Source organism: Poecile atricapillus, chromosome 20 (assembly GCF_030490865.1).
Source record: "Poecile atricapillus isolate bPoeAtr1 chromosome 20, bPoeAtr1.hap1, whole genome shotgun sequence".
In the NCBI taxonomy this organism is placed as follows: Eukaryota; Metazoa; Chordata; class Aves; order Passeriformes; family Paridae; genus Poecile; species Poecile atricapillus.
In genome coordinates, this window is record NC_081268.1 from 4,731,520 (window position 1) to 4,752,313 (window position 20,794).

At 45.0% G+C, this 20,794-nt stretch overlaps 1 protein-coding gene across 2 annotated transcripts in view; it reads left to right on the forward strand.

The window, feature by feature from the left end:
* Positions 1 to 20,794, forward strand: part of DDX31 (DEAD-box helicase 31) — a 45,571-nt gene that overhangs the window by 16,761 nt on the left and 8,016 nt on the right. For both annotated transcript variants that reach the window (XM_058853539.1, XM_058853538.1), the window contains 5 exons: positions 512 to 562; positions 2,531 to 2,670; positions 8,087 to 8,168; positions 14,350 to 14,461; positions 18,522 to 18,690. In XM_058853539.1, the coding sequence (XP_058709522.1) occupies positions 512 to 562; positions 2,531 to 2,670; positions 8,087 to 8,168; positions 14,350 to 14,461; positions 18,522 to 18,690 (554 nt within the window). The remainder of the gene's footprint in view (positions 1 to 511; positions 563 to 2,530; positions 2,671 to 8,086; positions 8,169 to 14,349; positions 14,462 to 18,521; positions 18,691 to 20,794) is intronic.

The window sequence follows — 20,794 nt, forward strand, 5'->3', positions numbered from 1 at the left end:
TTCATCATAAGCAGCCTGGTTTTAGTTCTTAGATTTGCTGTGGAGAAAGGTGTGCTCAAAACTAGTGCTGTGTTTCAGAGATTTAATTCTACTTCTCTGTGTTTGGCTAGTAGGTGCCCATGAGCAGATCTCTTTCCATCAGTGAAACAAACTGAAGAACAAAGGTACCACTGCCATTTACACAGTGGACTCTCTCAGATATAATGCAAAGGGGTTGTAGCAAAATGCTGTAATTCAACACCACCATCCTGAAATAGGTGTTTGTATCCTCCAGGCTTTGGGCCATAGTAGTGGATCATTTTTGATGGTGTTAGTCTGCTAAAAATCCTTCCATTTTAAACCCTCTACGTTATTTCTGACCTTCAGTCCATCTCTCCCCAAATTAGACACATAAAATTCCTACTTACACAGCCACTTGCTTTCAGACATAATTGCCATCCCAGAAGACCCTTCACTCTGCTGATACCTCCAAAGGATTTTTACTAAAGTGATTTTCTTATTAATTTTAAAGGATGTAGCAGCACGGGGGCTGGACCTGCCTCAGGTGACCTGGATTGTACAGGTGGGTTTGCTCTGTGTGTTTTAAGTGCAGCCTTGCTCAGATGAAGTCGATTCTCAGTCCAGAACCTTCCTGCAGTTTGCTGGTCTTGGTGCTGATGCCTGCAGATGGGAGAGACCTACAAGTTCCTGACTGCAGGACTGGGGCTCTGGGTTTTGCCAGGATAAAGCATTGCTATGATAGCCTTGGTCTGTTTTTCTCTTTAATAACTCTGGCGTTACCAGAGTTTCTCCTGGCTGGCTGGAGATGAAACGCCCTCCCTTTCCTTACCCAGGAAACCAAATTTTGTGAAATCCTGGCCATCTCTTGCAGTTTTGTTCCTGTTTTCCTGAGCTTGATGGGGAGGCAGTTCCATGAGGAGTTTAAGTGCATTCCTAATTTTAAGCATTGAGTAGCCCAGTAGTGTCAGTGCAGTGACCTGAGTGTTTTGAGTGAGGCTTGGCTGGGTTGGGGCTGAGTAGCTGCAGGCATCCAGTAAAACTGTGTGGTTCAGACTATCCCTGAAAAAAACGTGCCCAACAAAACCCCACACTGCTGCATTGCTGTCGACAGAAATATAGTCCTAGGGAAAAAAAATAGAAACAAAGGAAGATGGATTGAACCTTAAAAATAGCAGCCTGTCGTTTCAAAGAGGAGGCTGAGAGCATGAGACAGATTTCATTTCTATAAAAGATTTATAATTAAAAAAAGGTTAGTTGAATAGAGGAAAAACTGATCCAGAGATTCACATGTATCAAGTGACACCTGGGTAAAAGGAACAGGGCACAGAGCCTCAACAAAGCTTTTTAATTTCTACCTCATCCCTTCAGGTAACAAATTTGATTTGATTTTTTGTGTTTTTTTAAGAAAGAATGGTATTGTAGCAGCCAGCTAGTTGAAGAAGGCTGTGGAAGTGAAGTCTTGAATTCCCAGATCTGTATATTAATATAATTTAACCAAAGATATAGTTGCCAGTATTAGAACGCAGTGCAAATTACCTAAAGCCCTGGGAGACTTCTGTGTGTCCAGAAGGTGAAATCTCAGCTGTCCTGAGAGCTGTGTCCAAGAGCAAGGACCTGCAGGGAGCAATTAGATTGCTCACAGCATCTTACTCACACCTCTAGCCAGTAGAAACTTTGCCAGAGGGCACAGGTATAAACACTAGAGTGGGCTTTGGTTGTTGATTTTTTTCCAGTTAAACTGCTGAGGGCTCATTTCTGAGCAGTATCCCTGTGCTTGTTCATTTTTTCCAGGAAAGAGAGGAAGCGGGGGGGAAAGAATAGGGGGAGGTTAAAGGGAGGGAAATGTGTCACCCTTTATCAGATCTTGCAAATGGCTGGGCAGTTTTGATTCCCAGTGAAGTAAATGAGAGGCACTGCTATATCTGGGGGGTCTTTAAGGAACATTTTCATGGTGCCTGGTAGTTGGACAGGGGAAGACAGTTGCTACCTGTATCATAGACTGCTGAAAGCACTCCCTCCTCTCTCTTAGATTTATTCTACCCTGTAACCAGCTATGATTTGCTTTAATCCAAACAAAGCAATTTAGCCCAACTCTAAATTTGCATCAATTTTTTTTTTTTATTTTGTGATTTTTTCTCCCACATGCAGAGCAGGCAGCTCCCTGCTCCATGTGGGCAGTCCTGGGTGCTCTTTAGTGTGAGGTTTAATTAGATTAGATTACTTTTTTTTTAGGGGAAGCGAACAGGTTTCTGTTTAGAAATAAAATGTAAAAGGCAGAGAGAGACACTGAGATGGGGAAGCTGTCCTATTATCTGAAAGTTGGCCAATGTGTGACATCCACATGTCAAAAAGCTGCTGCAGCTGAGAGGCTGAGTGATGGTTCCGGGGATGAGGCGTGTTCCAAGCAGCCCGGTTCCTCGGGAGGTGCAGCCTGTGGGGTGTGTGTGTGTGCCTTTTGTTCCAGGTGAGCGGGCTGGGTATCTCGTTTATAATTAACATCCTGTTAATTCCTCTTTTCCCCTTCCTGAAGTACAACGCTCCGGCTTCACCTGCGGAATACATCCACAGGATCGGGAGGACGGCGCGCATCGGCTGCCGTGGGAGCAGCCTGCTCGTGCTGGCGCCTTCGGAGGCAGAATATGTCAGCTTGCTGGCTTCTCACAAGATTAAGTGAGTCAGAAACGCGAACAAAAGTTTCAGCTCATCCTTGCTAATTAACCTTCTGTGGCACTTTCAGCGGGACTGTGTCTCGTGCAGGTTTTAATAAGAATTTATTAATTCTTGTGATCCAGGCCTGGCCCCAGACTAGCAAAAGGAGAAGAGGGAAGAGTGTGAAAATCATCAGCCTGACAGGTTGTGCATGAGTGAGTGTGTGTGGTGAGGGGCACGGAGGAGACGATAGTCGGAGATCCTTTGCACTCCATTGTTTTCTCTCTGGCCCTGGGTTCAAATCGTGACTATGTGGAGATCACAATCAAACGAGCCTGTCAGATGCTGCCTGGCCCTCTGCCTGCCTGGCACCACGTTGTCATGTTGGGCTGTGCTGGCCCTTTGGGGGAGATCCAGGGAAGAAATTGCTGGGGAGCTGTGGGTCATTATGTGGGTCATTCAGTTATTTGACCAAGATGTGTTGTTTAAGTGGCTTGTGGCAGGAATAGGAGAGGTTTTGGCAAGTGGTGAGAGCCCAGTGTGGTCCTGGAAGGCAAAAAGGGAGGCTGGACTCTGCAGACCTAAAGTGGGGTGTGCTTCCAAGCCCGGGAAGGCTCCTCTTACCTGGCTCTGCCTTGGACTTGGGAGTAGCAGCAAGGAGAGCAAGCCAGGCTCAGTAAGGACCAGCCCAGTGTGCAGTCAGGTACCTGATGGCTGACACATGATGAGATTTTAGTCCAGCTCTGCTTGCACAATGGTTCTTTTGTGGAGAAAACCCACAACTGGCTGCTCAGCATCACTAGGCAGGATCTCCAGCCTCCTCAGCAGCCAGCTGGGTGTTTGTGCCTCCCCTTGCTCCCTGCTCTGCTGTCTCTCAGCATTTGAGAACATCAGCAGCGTCCCTTCAGTGTTGTAGCAGTGTTGATGGAGCCCTGTAAACTCATGCACAAATTAGTTCCCTTTTATTTCTTGTATTTCTGTCGGGTGGAGCTGCTTGGAATCGAATTTGGTTTTGCATCCTTGAAACAAACAATTGTTGGCAGTAAATACAGCCTTATTCTAGGCTGTGAGCCATTTAGTGGTCTAACAAAGAGCCATCCATCATCCCAGGTAACTATCTATTAAGCAGACACCAGCAAGACATGGAAGGCTAAGCTGACAGGGTTTTTTTTCATGTAACAAACAGCACTGACATTTAAAGGTGAAATCCCACATAATTGTGAATTTTTAACTCCAAGTAGAAAGTTCTATTTTTCTATTTTATAATATTTTGGTAGTGGTAGAGGAAGGAGAGGGAAATTTCCTTCCTTTTTATTTTAAATGTTAGTGCTTTTATCCAATGTTGTTGTTTTTTAACAAGTTTAGGGAAGTGTCACTCAGACTGGTAATTACATCTGCTAAAGAGACCTGTTGTAGAGCTGGCCATGGTCTTCAGGAATCTTGAAGACTCTGAATAAACAGGGGGAGGTTTATGTGAATTTATTTTTCTTTCGCTTTTCGGAGCCAAACAACTCTGGGGATTGCCTTTTCTTGTTTTGTTTGCTTGTTTTATGTTCTGCAGATGAAGGACTTGCCAGAAAGGAGTGTAATTTGCCTTCCTTGACCCCTATCCTTAGAGGGAAGGCAGTGAGTGCCTGACGGGCATGGTGGCGATCTGGCCTCTCCGCTCTTCCCACATGGATGAGGAGAAGGGGCATTGGGACAGAGCAGGGAGCTGATGAATTACTGAGAAGATGTAGGAAGGCAGCTTGAAGCTCAAGGCAGCAAGTGCCATCAGCACAAATTGCTGTTACCCTTCATAAACAGAGCATTATGGTGATAATCCTGACAATTTAATTCAGTGCAAGGGCGAAAGACAGCGTGTGTTGGACTGTCACCGAGCCTCTTAAGCACTGCTCATTTCTGTTCCTTTACCCTAAGTCTTTGTAGCTTTTGACTTGGTCTGCCCAAGCTACTGGAGTTTGCTTTATTTTTTTAATTCTTAGCTTAATTTTTAAATCTCTTGGGTTTTTGTTGAGAATGAGTGTGTGTTGTGAATGTTGTTTTTTTTTTAATTTGTTGGGGGTTTTTATTCCTTTCTTAAATGAAATTCCCGCTGGGTTTATTGAAATGTAAATACTTCATAAAATATGTATTTTGAAGAGACAAAGCATGAGATGTGTCCCCGCAGCCTTCAGCTGGTGTAAATGAGCAGCGCTCTGCTGGTTTACAGAGGATGAGGATCTGACCCAGAGTTCTTTCCTAAACCCCTCCACCCACCCCAGCATGCATGGGAGTAAGTCCAGGAATGTTGAGAGTCGGAAGTAATGAGAGCAGACGTGGCTTTGTTCCTGGATGAAAATCCACTTCGGAATTAGAGATGACTGCCTTTGAAATTGGAAATCGCTCGCAATTAATTTTCACCGGTACCTGAAGCCTCTCCTTGGCTTCCAGTGTGGAAAAGCTGTGTTAGCCTTTGCCAAAACGATCTCACTTTGGCTCTGCTGAGATCAGTAATTCCTGTTGGGGCTCAGCAAAGCTGCCTCCTCTCTCTGCAACTTTCTGTTTGGGCTTTGTGTGGCTGGAAGTTGTGGCTGCCTTGCCCAGCTGTAAATGTGGATGTGCAGGCACGTGCACACTCATGTTTTCTTTACATTCCCCTTTTCCTTTTTTTTTTTTAAAAAAAAAAATCAGACTCCAAAATGTCCTGTATCAGCTCCAAGCACAACTAACAGATTTCCCTTCAAAGGGAGGAGGCAACAAGCAGAAGAAATGCGAGGTTCACTTTTTTTTTTCCTTTATGTCTCTTCTAGTCCCTTCAGCTGCAATCTCGCAGCGCCTGCCTCAACAGCTATCAGATAATTTCTTTATCTGCTAACGGCAGCCTAACTAATTTATAAAGGAAGTGGCATCACCGTGAAGGCACGAGTCATTTCCCTCCCTGCTCTGGGGTTTTGCTGTTCCCCCCTCCCAACTCCCTCGCCTGCTTCCCGCTGTGAACCCAGTTCAGGGATCTGTTTCTGGCGACGCGCCAGGCGAGGGGAGGACCCGAGAGGGGGTGACAACTCCGACAAATCAATGTCAAAGGTTTGACATTTTCATTCATAGCCGTGTCTAAGCAACCTTTGCAGGGGAAGGGGGAGGTCTGCTTTCCTCTTGCTTAAGTGGTTGCCATTTATGTTTTAATTTGCTGTTATACTTTTCAAAACCAAACAGAGAAACCCTCGGTTGTCGTTTTATGCTCCATTTCCCTTTCTCCCCCATGGCTCTCCCGCCTTTCTCTGCATCTTCTGTGAAGAAATTTGTGCATGGGGTGACCCAGCTGCACATGGAGGAGCTGCTCTCCCTTCTAGGGTGTCTTATGGCCACTCTGGCTCATCCCTTCCAAGCTGGATGGCTGTTCTTCTGCACCTTCTCCTTTATTACACTGTGATGCTGAGTTGGCTGAGGTTGAAAAGGCAGGTTGCAAAAGTAAGGGTATTTTTTACTTTAACTGGGAAGGGTGGAGAGCAGGTGAGGATCACAATATCCTGTCACACAGTGTGGCAGAGATTCATCCATTCCTGCTAGCCAGGTGTTAGAGAGCTTGGAGTGAAAAGAAGATATCTTTGTTGTTATAGTTTGTTTCTGTACTTTACAAATTGAAGAATACCAGCAATGCTGTCTTTCAGAAGCCACAGGCAGCTTTCTGACCATCTGAGATTCAGGAATCTGAGAGCTGTTGGACCCCAAAGATTTCTCTTTTCCTTAGATTGGTTTAATCCCAAGTGAACTCCTTGACTTATTTTCTAGATATGACCTTTGCCCATTACTGAAAATTTGGACACCACAGACATCAGCTTTTATGATTTGAGTAATTCCCTTGAAAATGGGACCCAGTTTGGATGCAGATGTAATACTAATGGTCTGGAGCTGCACAGCTGTTCCTGAGCTGTCACCTGGGGTATGTGTGCCCCTTAAGACAGTGTTAAAGAGGACAAAGAATTTCTAGTCTCCTGTAAATGCACCTTTAAGCAGGACTGCTCACTTGGAAATGAAGCAGGTTTGTAAGCATTTCCATATCTGGGCCGTAGCAGGACCCAGCAGTGTTTTGCAAGCAGGACTGGAGAATAAATCATCTGGTTGAGCCTACAGGAGGAATGTGAGTCGACAGAATGAAAATAAATGCCCAGTGTGAAGCCTGGCTAGGACAGCTGACTGAGTCTCCTGTATCTAAAAAAAAATAAATAAAAAAATGCTGTGGAGTCCCTAATGGGCTGGGCTTTGGCTTTGCACTTCAGATGAGAGGGGAGGTGAGTTCTCAGAGCAGGGAAGGAAATCAGACTGTGTGTCTGGTGTCAGAGGTGGCTTTTGAGGCTATAAATGAATTGGAGGGTGAGTTTGTCCAATGGGAAGTGCCTCTGAGCTTGATCTGAGCGAGGTAGCAAGGAGTGGGAACCAGGTAGCATCCTGGGGGAAAGGAAGAGTGATGATGTGATCACAGGGAAGGAGGCTGCAGGAGAATTGGCTGATAGGAAAAGTTCCTCGGGGTTTTGTTGTTACCCTCTGAGCTTGAGTTACTATGAGGAGCTGTGTCTTTGCACACCTTTAGTTTTGGCTCTTTGGTTTTGTGAGCATGGAAACACAGGTGGAAACAAATGTGTGTAAACATGAAAGTATCATCCTTTGAATGAGGACTGAGCACTGTGTTTCATTCCAGAGACTCTGGAAGCTAAACTGGAGGAAACAAGATGTAGCTGGAGTAGCAAACGAAGTGAAGCAAACAAGAGTAGCAAACAAGGTGTTTCCAACCTGTGGGTGCCTCAGTCAGTCTCTTTCTCACAGCTGCATAACCATGAACAGTTGCTCTTGCCCATGGCATTGGCTGAAAAAAGAAATGTTGGACAGCCCCTGGGCTCAAGGTGGAGGTTGCAGATCTTATTCTTTATAGTTAAAAAACAAATTTACAAGGAGCATTAATGTTGTGAGCTGATTCAGCTCTGTCTTGAGTTTTGTTTGGAGAAAGGAATAACCAGGTGCTTCCCAATTGTCCTGGTGCTTCTCAGTGCAAGGAAAGAAAAATCATGAAAATAATGGAAGTGTAATCCAATTTCTTTCTTTAACCAGTTCTTCTTGTTTGAGAGCCAAGGAGACTTACAGAGAATGGAAAGTCCACCATCAGTTGTTTTGATGCTCTGCTAGAGTTGGAGTCTGTGTGTTGGTGACTTAAAACAGTGACAAAATTGTGGATGAAACTGTGTCTCTGTGCCACTGAAAGCAGGAGTTTGGATTTTACAGTAGTTCCACTTTCAGGGGTGATGGGGGAGTATCTTGGCTAGGAGCTTGTGTATTTCAGGAATGAATTCTCAAGTTGAGCTGTGAATCTCAGTTGTTTTGTTCTCCATTACCAGTTTGTGGCTCATTCCACGCTGTGTTTCAAAGTAGGAGAAACAGCAATTTTTTGTCTTTGTTGCTTCAGTGTTTCAGAGCTGAAGATGGAGAAGGTGTTAGCAGTCCTGATGAAAGATGATCGCTTCAAGGTGCACAGACCAGGAAGCAGGGTGAGTTATTCTGCTGCTTTGGAACTGCTCCAGTTTTCACTTGCCAGTTCAACATCACAAGTGTTCCTACCTTAGCATCTGTCTTTACATCCATGATGTCAGACAGTGTAAATAATTATAGAACTACTTTATATCACAATTTTTCAGTCTTTTGTTGTTCCTGGAAAGCAGTTGCTTGCTAGCTCTTCAGCAAATAGCTTTGTAACAGACAGGAAAGGTTTCTGGATGCAAAAGCTCTGTGTTTCTTCCTGCACAAGGTTTCTGTTTTTCCTGTGTTTTCTGCACTAAAATACTGTTGGAGATGACAAATGGCTCTAAACTTCTCTGAAGAAATGAGGGAAATCCATTTGGTGATGTGTTACATGTGGGTTTTTATCATCTGTATTTACTTGGAGCCTAAAACAAAGCTCCCTGGGTTGACAGGCACCTTTCTATTGATTTGGGCAAGCTTTGGGTCTGCCTCAAGTTGCTAATTCACAGAATTCACTCATTTGCAATTGATATCTCGGGTGTTGCTGTGCTCTGGCAAATTAAATCCTGCAAGAACCTGCATTTTGAATGGAAGTCAAGAATGTGTCAAGCATGATGCAGCATGCACTCTTTTTTCCCCTCTTGTTGCTGTTTTGCCTGCCCGTGCTTTTGTTACCCGTGTCTGAGGCACCTTGTTCCTGGTGCTGGCTGGTGGGAGCTGTGGTGTTCCTGGTAAATGTGGCCTGTGAAAGATGTTCAGTGTTCTGCACCTCACAGACAGCCAGATCTGGGCTTGCTGAGATGCTGCTCTATTTAAAGCTCTCTCCCACCACTGCTTTTGGCTGAAGTCAGCCTGTAATGCCTGTGTTTTAAATGTCTGGATCATGGCTAGGATATCGCCTCGTAACAAAGTTCAGTTGTGCTCTGTTAGTGCAGAAATTATTTTAAGTAGGTCCATGTATAAATACTTTCCTTTTGTCCCAAATGTGATTAAAGGGGCAGTAAGTTCAGTTTTCCTTTGAACATTTTTTCAACAATTCCATTTATGAAGAAATTGTACTTTAAATGTTACTGACATGGGACAGAATATTCGCTGTTGCAGATGTGGGGACAAATGTTATTTCATGGGAAATGGGCAAAAAGGAGAACATGTTTTGTTCCGGGAAATGATGATTTAAGCTTTGAAAAGTGGCAGGAGAAAATGCCTTTTTAGCAACAAAAACATAACCAAGCCTGTTTGCTACCAAAACTGATCAGTTTGGTATTTCTGCCATGCTTCCAAATTGTCAAATGCTCTACACATTTAAACACAGAATTTTTTAAATACACTTCTTTTGGCTTTCTCCCTTTCCTTACAAAAAGCTCTAAACCCAGCCCCTCTTTGAAAGGTTTGGGCAGTGCTGCTGGGCAGGTCCTGCCATGCCAGGTGCTGCACACAGGAACTTGCACAGAAGGACTTGGTTCCTTTTGCTTTCAAAGGTGGGATTAAATTCCTCTTTTCCCTCTGACATCAAAGCAAGTGGGATTTTGCTGTTGACTTCACTGGAGCTGAGATCCATCCACTGTGATTGTAGGATGGTTTTAATCTCTTACAGGAAATTAGAAATACAGAATAACCAGTTTTTATGTAACTCAGTCTGAAAGAATTGGGATTTAAGAATAGACTTTCTCTTCATGGTAAAAATTCTGTAGCATTTAATGGGGATGGAATTATAGCAGTTTTGTCAGTATGAAACAGACTCCTTCAGGAATTACTTGAAAAATATATTAATGCAATCAAGGAGTTGTGTTTGTTAGCTCCATGTTTTATATTGCCATGGAGGCTCTGAGTGGTCAGCTCAGAAACTGCAGGGGCAATTCCCAAGTTTTCAGGAGGGTTAATCTCTATTAAATTCCCTAAATTTGCTGCATGGACATACAATAAGCTGGGAGTGCAGTGGGACAGGGAGGGATTGAGGAGGTGTCAGGAGGAGCTGAACCTGATGCCACTGGGACATTGCCATTGGAGGGAGGTTCAGCTCTGCTCTCAGCTCTCCATGCTCTGAGTCATGTATATATTATAGTTCTGCACACAGGAACCTCATTATGATGCTCTTCAGTTCTCATTGCCTCAGCTCAAGTCCATTAGAAGTACCAAGTTGGAACATGTATTTTTTGGGCTTCTGTGTGCAGCCAGGGAGCAAGCTGAAGTGCCTGTAAAATGTATATTTTATATTTAGGTATATGAAATATATATGTGGCTATGTCTGGGCGTGTGAATGTTCACCTGCCTACAAAGAGAATAAATTTGATCTTTCAACTTTTATGGAGGGGGGCAAGGGGGACTTGGTGAGTTCTAGAGAAGGTGTGTGGAGGTGAGTAAAAAGTTGTTATTAAAACAAAATCCTTCATTTTGTTTTGAAGTATAATGGAAGCAGGAGATGTTACAGCCAGGCTTTTTGGTGGGTTTTCCCCATTTTTTTTTTTTTTCCCTTTTTTAAGAATGAACTTTTCTACCTCACCTAGTCTTACTATGTTTCAGTTTTTATTTTTTTTTTCATTATCCTGCTCTCTTAATGAAATCAGAAGTTTTCAGTATTTATCCCAACCTCTCAAACCTAAAACCTGCCATCTTTATCACTGGAAGTTGCCTTCTTCTGACAGAAATCCATGTATCTTTTCCTGGTGGAGCTGGAATTTTTGGGAGTTCTCCTGATGTCTCAAACTGGTTAAGTAATGTTGCACCCTGACTTTTTTCTCATGCATTTCTTCTTTTAGCTTATAAATATTGTTATTGTCCACAGTCATTATGCCAGTGGTTTGGGATCTGCCAGAACAGGCTTTTAAGTAATCACAAGGCAGAAAAAGTTCTATCCCAGTTTCTCAGTAATGGCAACAGTGCTCCTTATTTAACAGAGGGAACAAATTTAGATGGTGGGCAGATCAAGCAAATCTCTGGGGTAGGCTTTTATCTTTGGGGTCTTGGAAAAATATGCAAGGTCTCAAATTAATTGTCCTGCTCATCCAAATCAGGATTGAAGCTTGCCTGTGTGAGAAAAGCACATGGAATGGCTTCCATGCCCTTCCAGTAGTGCTGATTTATTTAATCTGTCCAGACACTCGATCATGGGCAGGTTTTATTTTCACAGTCTGCCTCTGAGTCAGTTTTAAATTTAGATTTATTTTTTTATTATTATTGGGGTGGGTTTTTGTTGCTTTTTTTTTAAGATGAACCTCCCTGGAAGACAGGAATCAAACACAGGGGTTTTTTCATGCCCATTAGGGTGCAATTTTAAAATGAGATCTGTCTCAAGGGTCTGAAGGGAATAAAAGACAAGGTGGAGATAGGAGGGGAGAAGCTGTTTTCCGAGGACATTATATTTCCTGCCATTTGCTTTTTTTTTATTTATATCTCTTGCAGTGACCTCACACTTTGAAAATTATGCATCTAGTTTTTTATCCCTCATTTTTGTCTCACTTTTTTTTTTTTTTAGTTTTTTATTTTCCCCCAGCACCAGGAAGAAGAGATGCCGCATTTTGAAACCTAAAGGGGGGAATAAGAAAAGTCCTTTGTAATATATTGCCATATTATCACTAAATCCCCTGACAGTTGTGACACAGAAGCAAGTCACCTGTCACTTAAGCTTGAGGTCTCTTTAATTTTCTCCTGGAATTCGCACCAGGCTGTCTTTAATTTGAGGCCTTTATTGGAATTCTGAAACCTTTCTGCCTCCCCGGTGCTCAGATCTATTCTGAGTGCTGTTACAGAATGTATACAATAACCAACACAGGGATTCAGAGGGGGCTGAAGCACTGTTTATTTAACACTCTGGAGGGATTTTCGTGCTTATTCAGTCCTGGCTACCCAGCTTTCAATATCGCTTTGACAACCGTTATGCCCTTCTCATTAATTTTAAACAGTTAAAACACTGGAAAAAGAGAAAAAGTTTTCATTATTAAAGTGCTTTACTTTTTAATAACAGAGGATTCTGTCCGCCAGGGGAAAGGGCAAACCTCACTAATTTCACATTCATATTAAAAAGCGCTGGGAAGGTGACACTTGGTGCTGCCAGGAGGCTTAACAAAAGGCAAGTGCTGGGGGCCCGAAGGAGCAGGTGGGGCCAGAAAGTTTCGTGTTTCACGTCTGTGGAAACTTGGTAGTGCCAACGAGGAGTGCCCACTTCGGGCAGGCAGCTCCACTTGGGGGTCACTGAACCTCTGCAGAGGCCCCTGGGCTGGGTCTCAGCTTCAGGGCACACCTGAAGTCAAAGGCACCTGTGAAAGGAATGTCCAGAAAAGGGCAGGAAAGCTCAGGAAGGGTCCAGAGAATAAATTATGTGAGGAGCAGCTGAGGGAACTGGGGTGGCTGAGCCTGGAGAAAAGGAGGTTCAGGGAAGACAATTCACAAACAGGAGGGTGCAGCCAGGTGGGGATCTGGATCTGCTCCCAGGGAACAAGGACAGGAGGAGAGGACACAGCCTCAAGCTGTGCCAGGAAAGGTTCAGGTGGAACATCAGGAAGAATTTCTTCACTGCAGGTGTGGTCAAGCATTGGAATGGGCTGCCCAGGAAGGTGGTGGAGTCCCCATCCCTGGAGGTGTTGAGGAAAAGCTGGACATGGCACTCAGTACCATGGTTTGGTTGACAAAGTGATGATCAGTCAAAGTTTGGACTCCATGGTCTTGGAGGCCTTTTCTGACCTAAATGATGCTGTGATTCTGTGAGATAGGTTTTGAGTCTTTCTTGAGGAGATTGGGAGACAGCAGAGACCAGAAATCTGGGAGGGTTCATGTGCTAAAATAGCCAGGCTGTCTGTGGAGATGCAGGTGGACAGTCAGTCCAGGCAGTGAGTGAGCAGGAGCTCCAGCCCCACGTGTGTTTGCTTTGTTGAGGAATTACCCAGTGGCTGGAAGCTGTGGGATCCTGAGTTTCAGAGAGGGCAAAGTGCAGGGCATTTAAACTACATTTGAGGTCTGTGGGTACATTTGCTGTTGGGTACAGGGTGGCACATCTGGGACAGGAGAGCATTTTGTGTCAGGTGCTGGCAGCCACGGGGTTTGCTTGTGGTGTCAGTGGGATGTGGCTCCTCTGGACTGGCAGCAGCACAGAGGAAAGAGGGGTTTGCAGCATTAGCATACGGATCTGCCAGAGAAGAACAGGATTGCTGCCTTGGCACAGGCCAGAGAATTCCAGGAGCTGGAATTTGTATTCAGTCAGCCCTGCTCGGATGAGGGGTCTGACCAGTATCAAGTTGCTGCCTTGGAGCTGGCACTCTCACACTTGGATGCTGGTTCCTGTCTGAGTCACACTGGAGAACTGTGGCCCTTTTCTGGGAGAGGTGCACATCCATGGATGCTTGGCTTTGCACTTTGCTGTCAACTTTTCATCAAAAATTTCACTTGTTTTCTGGTCTGCATTTCCTTTCTCTGCCTGGGCCCTCAGAGGGGGAGGGAGCCTCTCTTCTCCCAGTAACAGCTTGCTCCCAGGAATGTTTGTTTTCCATTTCCTGAACTGCATCCTACAGTCTGATCCCAGGAAAGCTGGAATACGTGCAAAATTGCCCTTTTGGCTTCAGGAAGTTTATTCTGTCGTGCCTTTGGTGCAAGGGGCTTGTCCTGCTCTAGAGGAGCCAAGTGATGGCAGTTCCAGTCAAATATGATGTGTTGACAGTGAGGAAACTTCATGTTGAAATCCATGCTGGAATTCATGAGTTCATTTGGTTGCCTTTGTTCACAAGTGCTGAATTTGGTCTCCTCTCTGGAGCTTGGGGGTTATTGTGAATCTCGTGGTCTCCTGCCCTAGGTGTTTTGGGGAAGTGCACAGGGGAACTTGCAGCATCACTCTGAAACTGTTAATGTAGGGTCTGGGGGGAGTAATTCCAAATAACTCCAATGGAAACAAGCAGTGGGACCTGGCCCTCTTGTACCTGGAAGAAAAAAAAAAAAAAAGGGAAGGGAAAAGAAAAGCAAGGGAAAAAGATACATGAGAGATGTTAGAAAACACAAAATTAAAACTGATTTGTTCTCCCCACCACACGGCGCTCACTGGCTGCTCTGATTTTAACATCTTTATCTGGATGATTTTTTTTTCCTCTAGTAATATTGAGAGGATTACCTTTGTTGGCCCCTGGGTAGTTGCTGTGTGATTTTACTGTTATTAAATCTATTGTAAACTGCTTCATTATTCCTGACTCAAATTCTCTCTTTCCTCTAATCCTCTCGTCTCCCTGGTAGAAATCCTGTGGCAAGAACCCTCAGGAAGTCCGGGAGAGAGCCACGGTCCTGCAGACAAAATTTGAAAACTACGTCCACTCCAGCGAGGAGACTGTCCTGTGGGCAAAGAAAGGTCAGTGAGTTTCCTTCCACTTATCCCACAAGGGCTCACAGGAGCTGCCAAGGTTTTCTTCTGGGGCACAGCATCAGGGAAAAGGCCTGGAAGAAACATTTTGGGGCCGTTGGGCTCTGCAGGGGGTTGAGGCAGGCCCAGAAGGCTTTGTGGTGATATTAAATGTTAATTTCTGGCATTCCCATATTACGTGCAAATGAGATTTAGTCTTGGCTTTCAGTGGGATTCACATCTGAGGGCTTTGACCCAATCACAGGAGCAATCACAGGGCTGTGTGTGTTGTGCTGGGAAGGGGATGGGTGACTTCCTCCACCACATCCTACTGCAATTCCCTTCAGATGCCTCCAGTTCACACCAGGGGTGAGCTTGAAGCCTGAAAGACAGGATGCAACACTGAGCAGGAAAGGATCTTGGATTGGAGCTGGTTGTGTGGGATGGGAGATAAAAGAGAGAGGGACAACAACTCAAACAGGCAGTTTTTAGACTTGCTACACAAGCAGCTTGCACCCATTTTCAGGTGTGTGGTGTAATTTTGTAGCCGCTTTTTTGAATACACAATCTCAAAGCATGTGACTAATGTGATCAGAATCCTTCATTCTGCATGGATGAACTTCTTGCTGCTCCCTTGGGTTTTCTTGTACCCTGTGTAAACTTCTAACCTGAAATGCCTGTGACAGGAACAACAGAGAATAACTCTGGTCACACCCAAAAAACCTCTGTGGTTCCTCTACACCCAGTGTCACTGCACACACCCACCCACACACACTTGTTGCTGACCTCAGCATTAGTGACTTCTTTAGCCACAGAAAAGAAGCACAGAAAGTACATCAGGAAATGCTGAAATGTTGTGCATCCCATTTATCTTGTAGAGGAGCACTCCACCTCTTTTTCCAACTCTGCTATCTACATATGCAAATTTTCCACTGCTGAGTGGCTTCCATAAGCCCCTCTTCCTCCCCTCTGAGCCAGGCATCATGAATAATTAACATGGCAGCTGGCTTTTGCTTTCATGGCAGACAATCAATTGGAAACTGTGCCAGAGATGCATTTGTTTCTCTCTCTTTTTCTGTTTTTCCCCGTTTTCTGACCTAGTCAATGTTAATAAGCAGTGTTTGCACTGCAGCCTGCATTCAAAAGGCAAGTGGCTCCCTGCCCGCTCTCCCCTTCTGGCCTGGGTCCCATGTTTTTCACACTCAAATCAAGTGGTTCAGGGAAGGTATTGCCCTTCAAACTTGATTGACTGAGCAGCAGTGAGATGGGTGGGAGGAGGGGTCTGGCTGAAGGATTAATCTTATCAAGAGTGGAGCCCCTTTTTTAGGAAGTGGAGGATGCTCATCCTGAGGCTTTGGATGGTGATAGGTGCTTCATTTTGGAGCTGTGGGGCCAGAAGGAGCTCAGGAGACTGATCCTGTGTATCCCTGAGTTACAGAGAGGGGAAGGAAGCAAACCCTGCTTTCCTCCTCCTTGTTTCCCTGTTGTACAGCCAGCAGTTGAACATTTTGCCTCCTCCTTTCTGTCCTCAGTGCCTGTGTGTGGAGAGGGACTGCAGAGCCACAGGAGCCCAGGGCTGTGGCACAGCACTGAAATCTGTGATGGTTTTGGTGCATCCTTCCCTCCTGCTCCCACCTGCTCTGGCAGAGTGCCTCCCAGTTTATCCAGCCCTGCTGAGGCTGTGCCCTGGGGCCAGTGCTGGGAGCTGGCTGCCAGCTGAGAGCCTGGTGAACAGGTTATGTCACCTGTGTCCCTTTCATATCTCATCACCTTCTGGTCCCCTGTTTAAAGTAACAGCAAACCAGCCCATCTAACCCACATCATACATAGAACACACTGGGTTTTTTCTTTTCTTCCTTTGATTTTCCACACTTATATTTCCTGGAGAAGAATTGGGATGAAGAGGTGCAAAGGACCAATATAAATCTTCTGTTTTGCATGAGTACAAGTCCAAATCCCTCTCCAAGCCAGTCCATGTTACTTTTGACTTGTGTTGGTATGGCAAAAGCTCTCAACAGCTCAAGCAGTTTGTTCCTGTGGCATCAAGATAAGGAACCCTGTACATGAATTATGGCCTGACCAGCACTGTTATCAGGCTTTGTGAGCTGTTTTCCTAGAGCTCTGTTGCTTTGATCACAAAATCATAAAAAGAATTTCAACTTAAAAAAAAAAAAAACAAAAACAATAAAGCTTTCAGTATCTGGCCACTCTAATAGCACATAAAAGCCAGAAAATATGGCTCTGGCAACACTAAGAGGTCTAAAGACCTGATAGTAAAGATTTTTAAAATAATCTCATCCACAAAGGTCTTCATTTCATCTCATGGGTGCTGTAATGAACATCTCAGCTCTGAGCTGCTTGGAGGTGAGGCAGTTTCCTGGGCTGGGATTGTGACCTGCAGGTCCAGCCAGGCTCTCAGTTCAGCTCTGGGTTAGTGCCTTGCAGCTCTCCCTGGTTTTGTGTGCTCTGACTCAAAGCTGGATTTGGCAGATGTCTGTCCAGACTTTGGGAAGAGGGGAGCCTTTGACACTTGGATTCTCTAACTCTGATCTAGGGGAGTTGGTACCAGCAGCTTTTCCTCTCTGCACAGCCGTGGGAGGTGAGCTCAGCCTTCATAATAACAGGATCTTTAGTATCAGCCATTTCAAATGCTGGGATGCAGACAACTGTATTAACTCCATTAGGACTGACTTCAAAGTGGGAGCAAGTTCCTAATGTTCCCTTAGAACAGTTACACCTTCTCACAGGTGAATTTGACAGATAACTTTATGAAAAAAAAAGGCAGAAGAACAGGGTTTTTGAGAGCATTTGAGCCAGTTTATAATCCTTCAGAAGGATGGCCTTCAGACGAGACACTGAGACAGTATTTGGAATTTAGCATTCTCTTTTTTGTGAAAACACAGGCCTCTCGGTGCTCAGAAGCCTCTGAAAGAGCAGCATTGTGAAATTGGGAAGAAGGTGCAAAAAACTCAATCTTTTCTTCTCATCGATTGGGAAAAGGAGTTCACTTTGCTCAGTAAACAGAGCTTTGATGGATTCCCTGGGTCCTTCCAGGAGCTGATCTGCTAAAATGACATTTTTATTACTGTTCATAAACTCCAATCTCCGGCTGCTGCCAAGAGATTAGACATAAGCTGTGGGCAAACTTGCTGGTCCGGTGGCTCAACAGGCAAGGGCAGGAGAGGTGAGAGTTTAGAGCTCACTGCTGTCGGGAGTGAGAGGGAGAGGAAGATGCAGGAGGTGGTTTGGAGTGAGGGCTGGGGGGACACAGGAGGTTTGGCAAGCAGAGGAGCAGCAGGGGATTGAGGGGAGGCATTTTCTGAGCTGCAGTTTCCTTCCTGGAAGTCCCTCTATTCCCAGAGCAGGGGCCAGCCCGGGTGTAGTTAATGTTAAGGGATGGGGAGGAGCAGAGGTAGTGCTCATATTAGTGGATGATTGTCTTTAGAGCAATGAGCCCTGAGGGAAGGGCATTACAGGAATATAGAGATGGGAAGGGAAATTTGCACACAGTTCTATTATTTTTCCCTTTTGAGAAGGCGAGCTCTGTTCTCAGTGTGCTGATGAGTCAGGAAATCCATCCGGCTCTCAGATATTTATAAGGGACTAGCTGGTAACTGGTGAAAAATGCATGGACTACTGGGACTCTAATATCAGAGAAGTCTTCCTGTGCCATCTCCATGTTTCTCTTTCTTCATCCCTGCATCTCTGTTCCCACTCTCCTCTTATCTGCTGCCACTCAGTGTCAATGACTCTTGAGAGATGTGCTACAAACTCACCTTGTGGCCAAAGGGGCAGCCTTGCAGGAGGCAAACCCAGTGCAATTCAGCAGAGCTTTGTTTCAGTTCCTAACACATCCCCAGCACCTACCTTCCCCTTTTGGGATTGTACCAGTACTGTGCAACCTTCACAGATTGCTAACATGCTAACCTTTTCTGCCAGCTGCTGACCAGAAGGTGTCCCAAAGGACCAGACTGATGTCCTTTCAGCTGGAACAGCTGAATCTTTAACTGTGTATATATATAAATGCAGCAGCAAACAGAATTCACTGGTGTTTTTCCTTTCCCCTCAGCACTGCAGTCTTTCCTTTGTGCCTACACCACCTATCCCAGCAAACTCAAGCACATCTTCCACATCAAATCTCTCCACCTGGGTCACGTGGCCAAGAGCTTTGGGCTGAGAGATCCTCCCCAGAACCTGACTGCAGGCTCAAAGAGGAAAACCAAACCAAGACCAAAAAGGTAGGTCAGTCTGATGTTCCTGAGCCAAGGAACGACAGGTCACACGCTGTGCTTTGATCCTCAAGGTGATTGGGCTTGCTCCAGGAGTTGAGTGTAAATCAAAAAGCAAATGTGTTGATAGAAATAGATAGATAGAGCCTTCTACAAACCTGGACGTGTAAGTAGTTCTGGCAAAAGCATTTCTGCAAATCCCAATCCTGTGGGATCTCTTCTGAGAACAGTCTGCAGCAAGCCCAGAGTTGCAGCTCTAGCCCCTCTGGTGTGTGCTCAGGGCTGTTCTGGGTACTCCTGTGTAAGGAGTTAGAGACTCCCTGATGCTGCTGGAGGAGCCCTTAACCCTCTTCTGTGCTTGCAAGGGAGCTGAAGGTGCTCAGTTCATCTGTTCCTGGCTGCTCTGAGTTGGCTCCACAGGACAGATAATCCTCTCTTTTGGGATCACAGTGCTAAGGACACGCTCTCTTCCCTGGTGTGATGGCAGGATCCAAACTTTGGCCTTGCCAGTAAACCATTGCAATAATTCAAAGGAGGAAAATCTTCCTTTATCAGCATCAATTGTGACTCTTTCCGTGTAATTGTTGCTACAAACTCTGTTAGCAAACCTTAGCCATGCAATTAAAGCACTAATCCACATAATTGGCTGGGCACTTCTCTTGCACATGCACCTATCCTGTGAAAAGAAAAAATGTAAGGGGAAGGGATTTTAAAATAAAAAGTTGGAGCCTGCATTGTCCTGCTTTCAGCAGCCACCAGGGACAGGCCACTGCTCTGCCTCCTGCTCCAGCTGACCCTCCTCAGCAGATGGGCAACAGGATGGGAATGCCCCTGTGAGCAGGGGATTTAACGGAGCTTTATTTCGGGAAGAATAGCCTGATTAGCTGATAAAGAGCATGTAAGATGGTATGGGGTGGGCTTTGATGTCTTGCTGGCCCAGCAGGGTGTCAAGCTATGACTGACAGTAGCGTGTCATAGGATTACTTGGCCTGTAACAATGCCTCTCTCTGTTCCTGTGATGTTGCTACTCTGTTAGAGCTACTTTTTCCCTTGTTACAAACCTCCTTTAGATGGGAGTTCCTCCTCCCCAAGTCTCCATCCCATTATAGCACAGACAAGCTCAAGATACAGTAGGTATTTACACGAAGGCTGTGTGGGGTTGGGGGATGTGGAGTTGTTGGAACAAATGGTCTGAGAATGATTTGAGAGCTCATTTGCACGTGGATCACAGAATTGCAGCTCAAGGAAAGTGGGCAGACTTTGCACAGCTCCCTCACGGCTCAAGCTCCAGATCTCAAATCCAAGAGCATCTGCAAAGTTAAAACCCTGCAAAAAATAGCCAGAGTTGTGATGTGCAACAATTGTTCCTGCCTGTGAAACTTGGTTCTAATCAGCTTTCTCTGTGTGTGCGTAAAAAATAAATAAATAAAGAGAGAGGGTATATTAGTATTTATAGGATAGTTTAGAGAAAGTGAATATCAATTCAAATTCAGTTTGCACTTGCATAAATCCAAGATAATGCTATTAACTTAGAGAATTGCTTTTGATTTCACACTGACAAAGCAGAAAGCAAAACTTAGCCTGCCATTTAGAAGACAAATGGTTTCTAATTGTAAAATGCAGGTCTTGAAATTATAACAGCACAGTCACAGAGCAATCTTTTTAATTATATTTCTCACATGATGCTGTGAGTGTTGGTTGTTGTATTACACATTGTCTCCCAACATCCGATACTGGTTTTTAATCAGGCTGCTCACTAAAGCCTCATCTCTCAGCACCTGCCTAGAGAATAAAGAGCAGGCACTCCAGGTTGAAAATGGGGTAAAGGCAATCATTAAATGTTTCCTTAAGAGGACAAAGAAAACTTTTCATTTCTTTTGAAGTCTCCTTTTGTGCTTGGTGCCTCCTTGGAGAGGCTGCTGGAGGAAGGTGAGACAGTGAGAGGGAGCAGCCAGGTGTGTGATGTTTCAGTGCTGAAACGTGGGAGCAGCCCTCTCCTCAATGCCCATGTAAACTTCCACGTATTTTTCAGAGGTCTTTGTGCAGTCCAGCCGTCCCCTTAGCTGCAGTGGATCTCGTAAAACCCGACCTGAAGACAGAAAAATAATTGCTG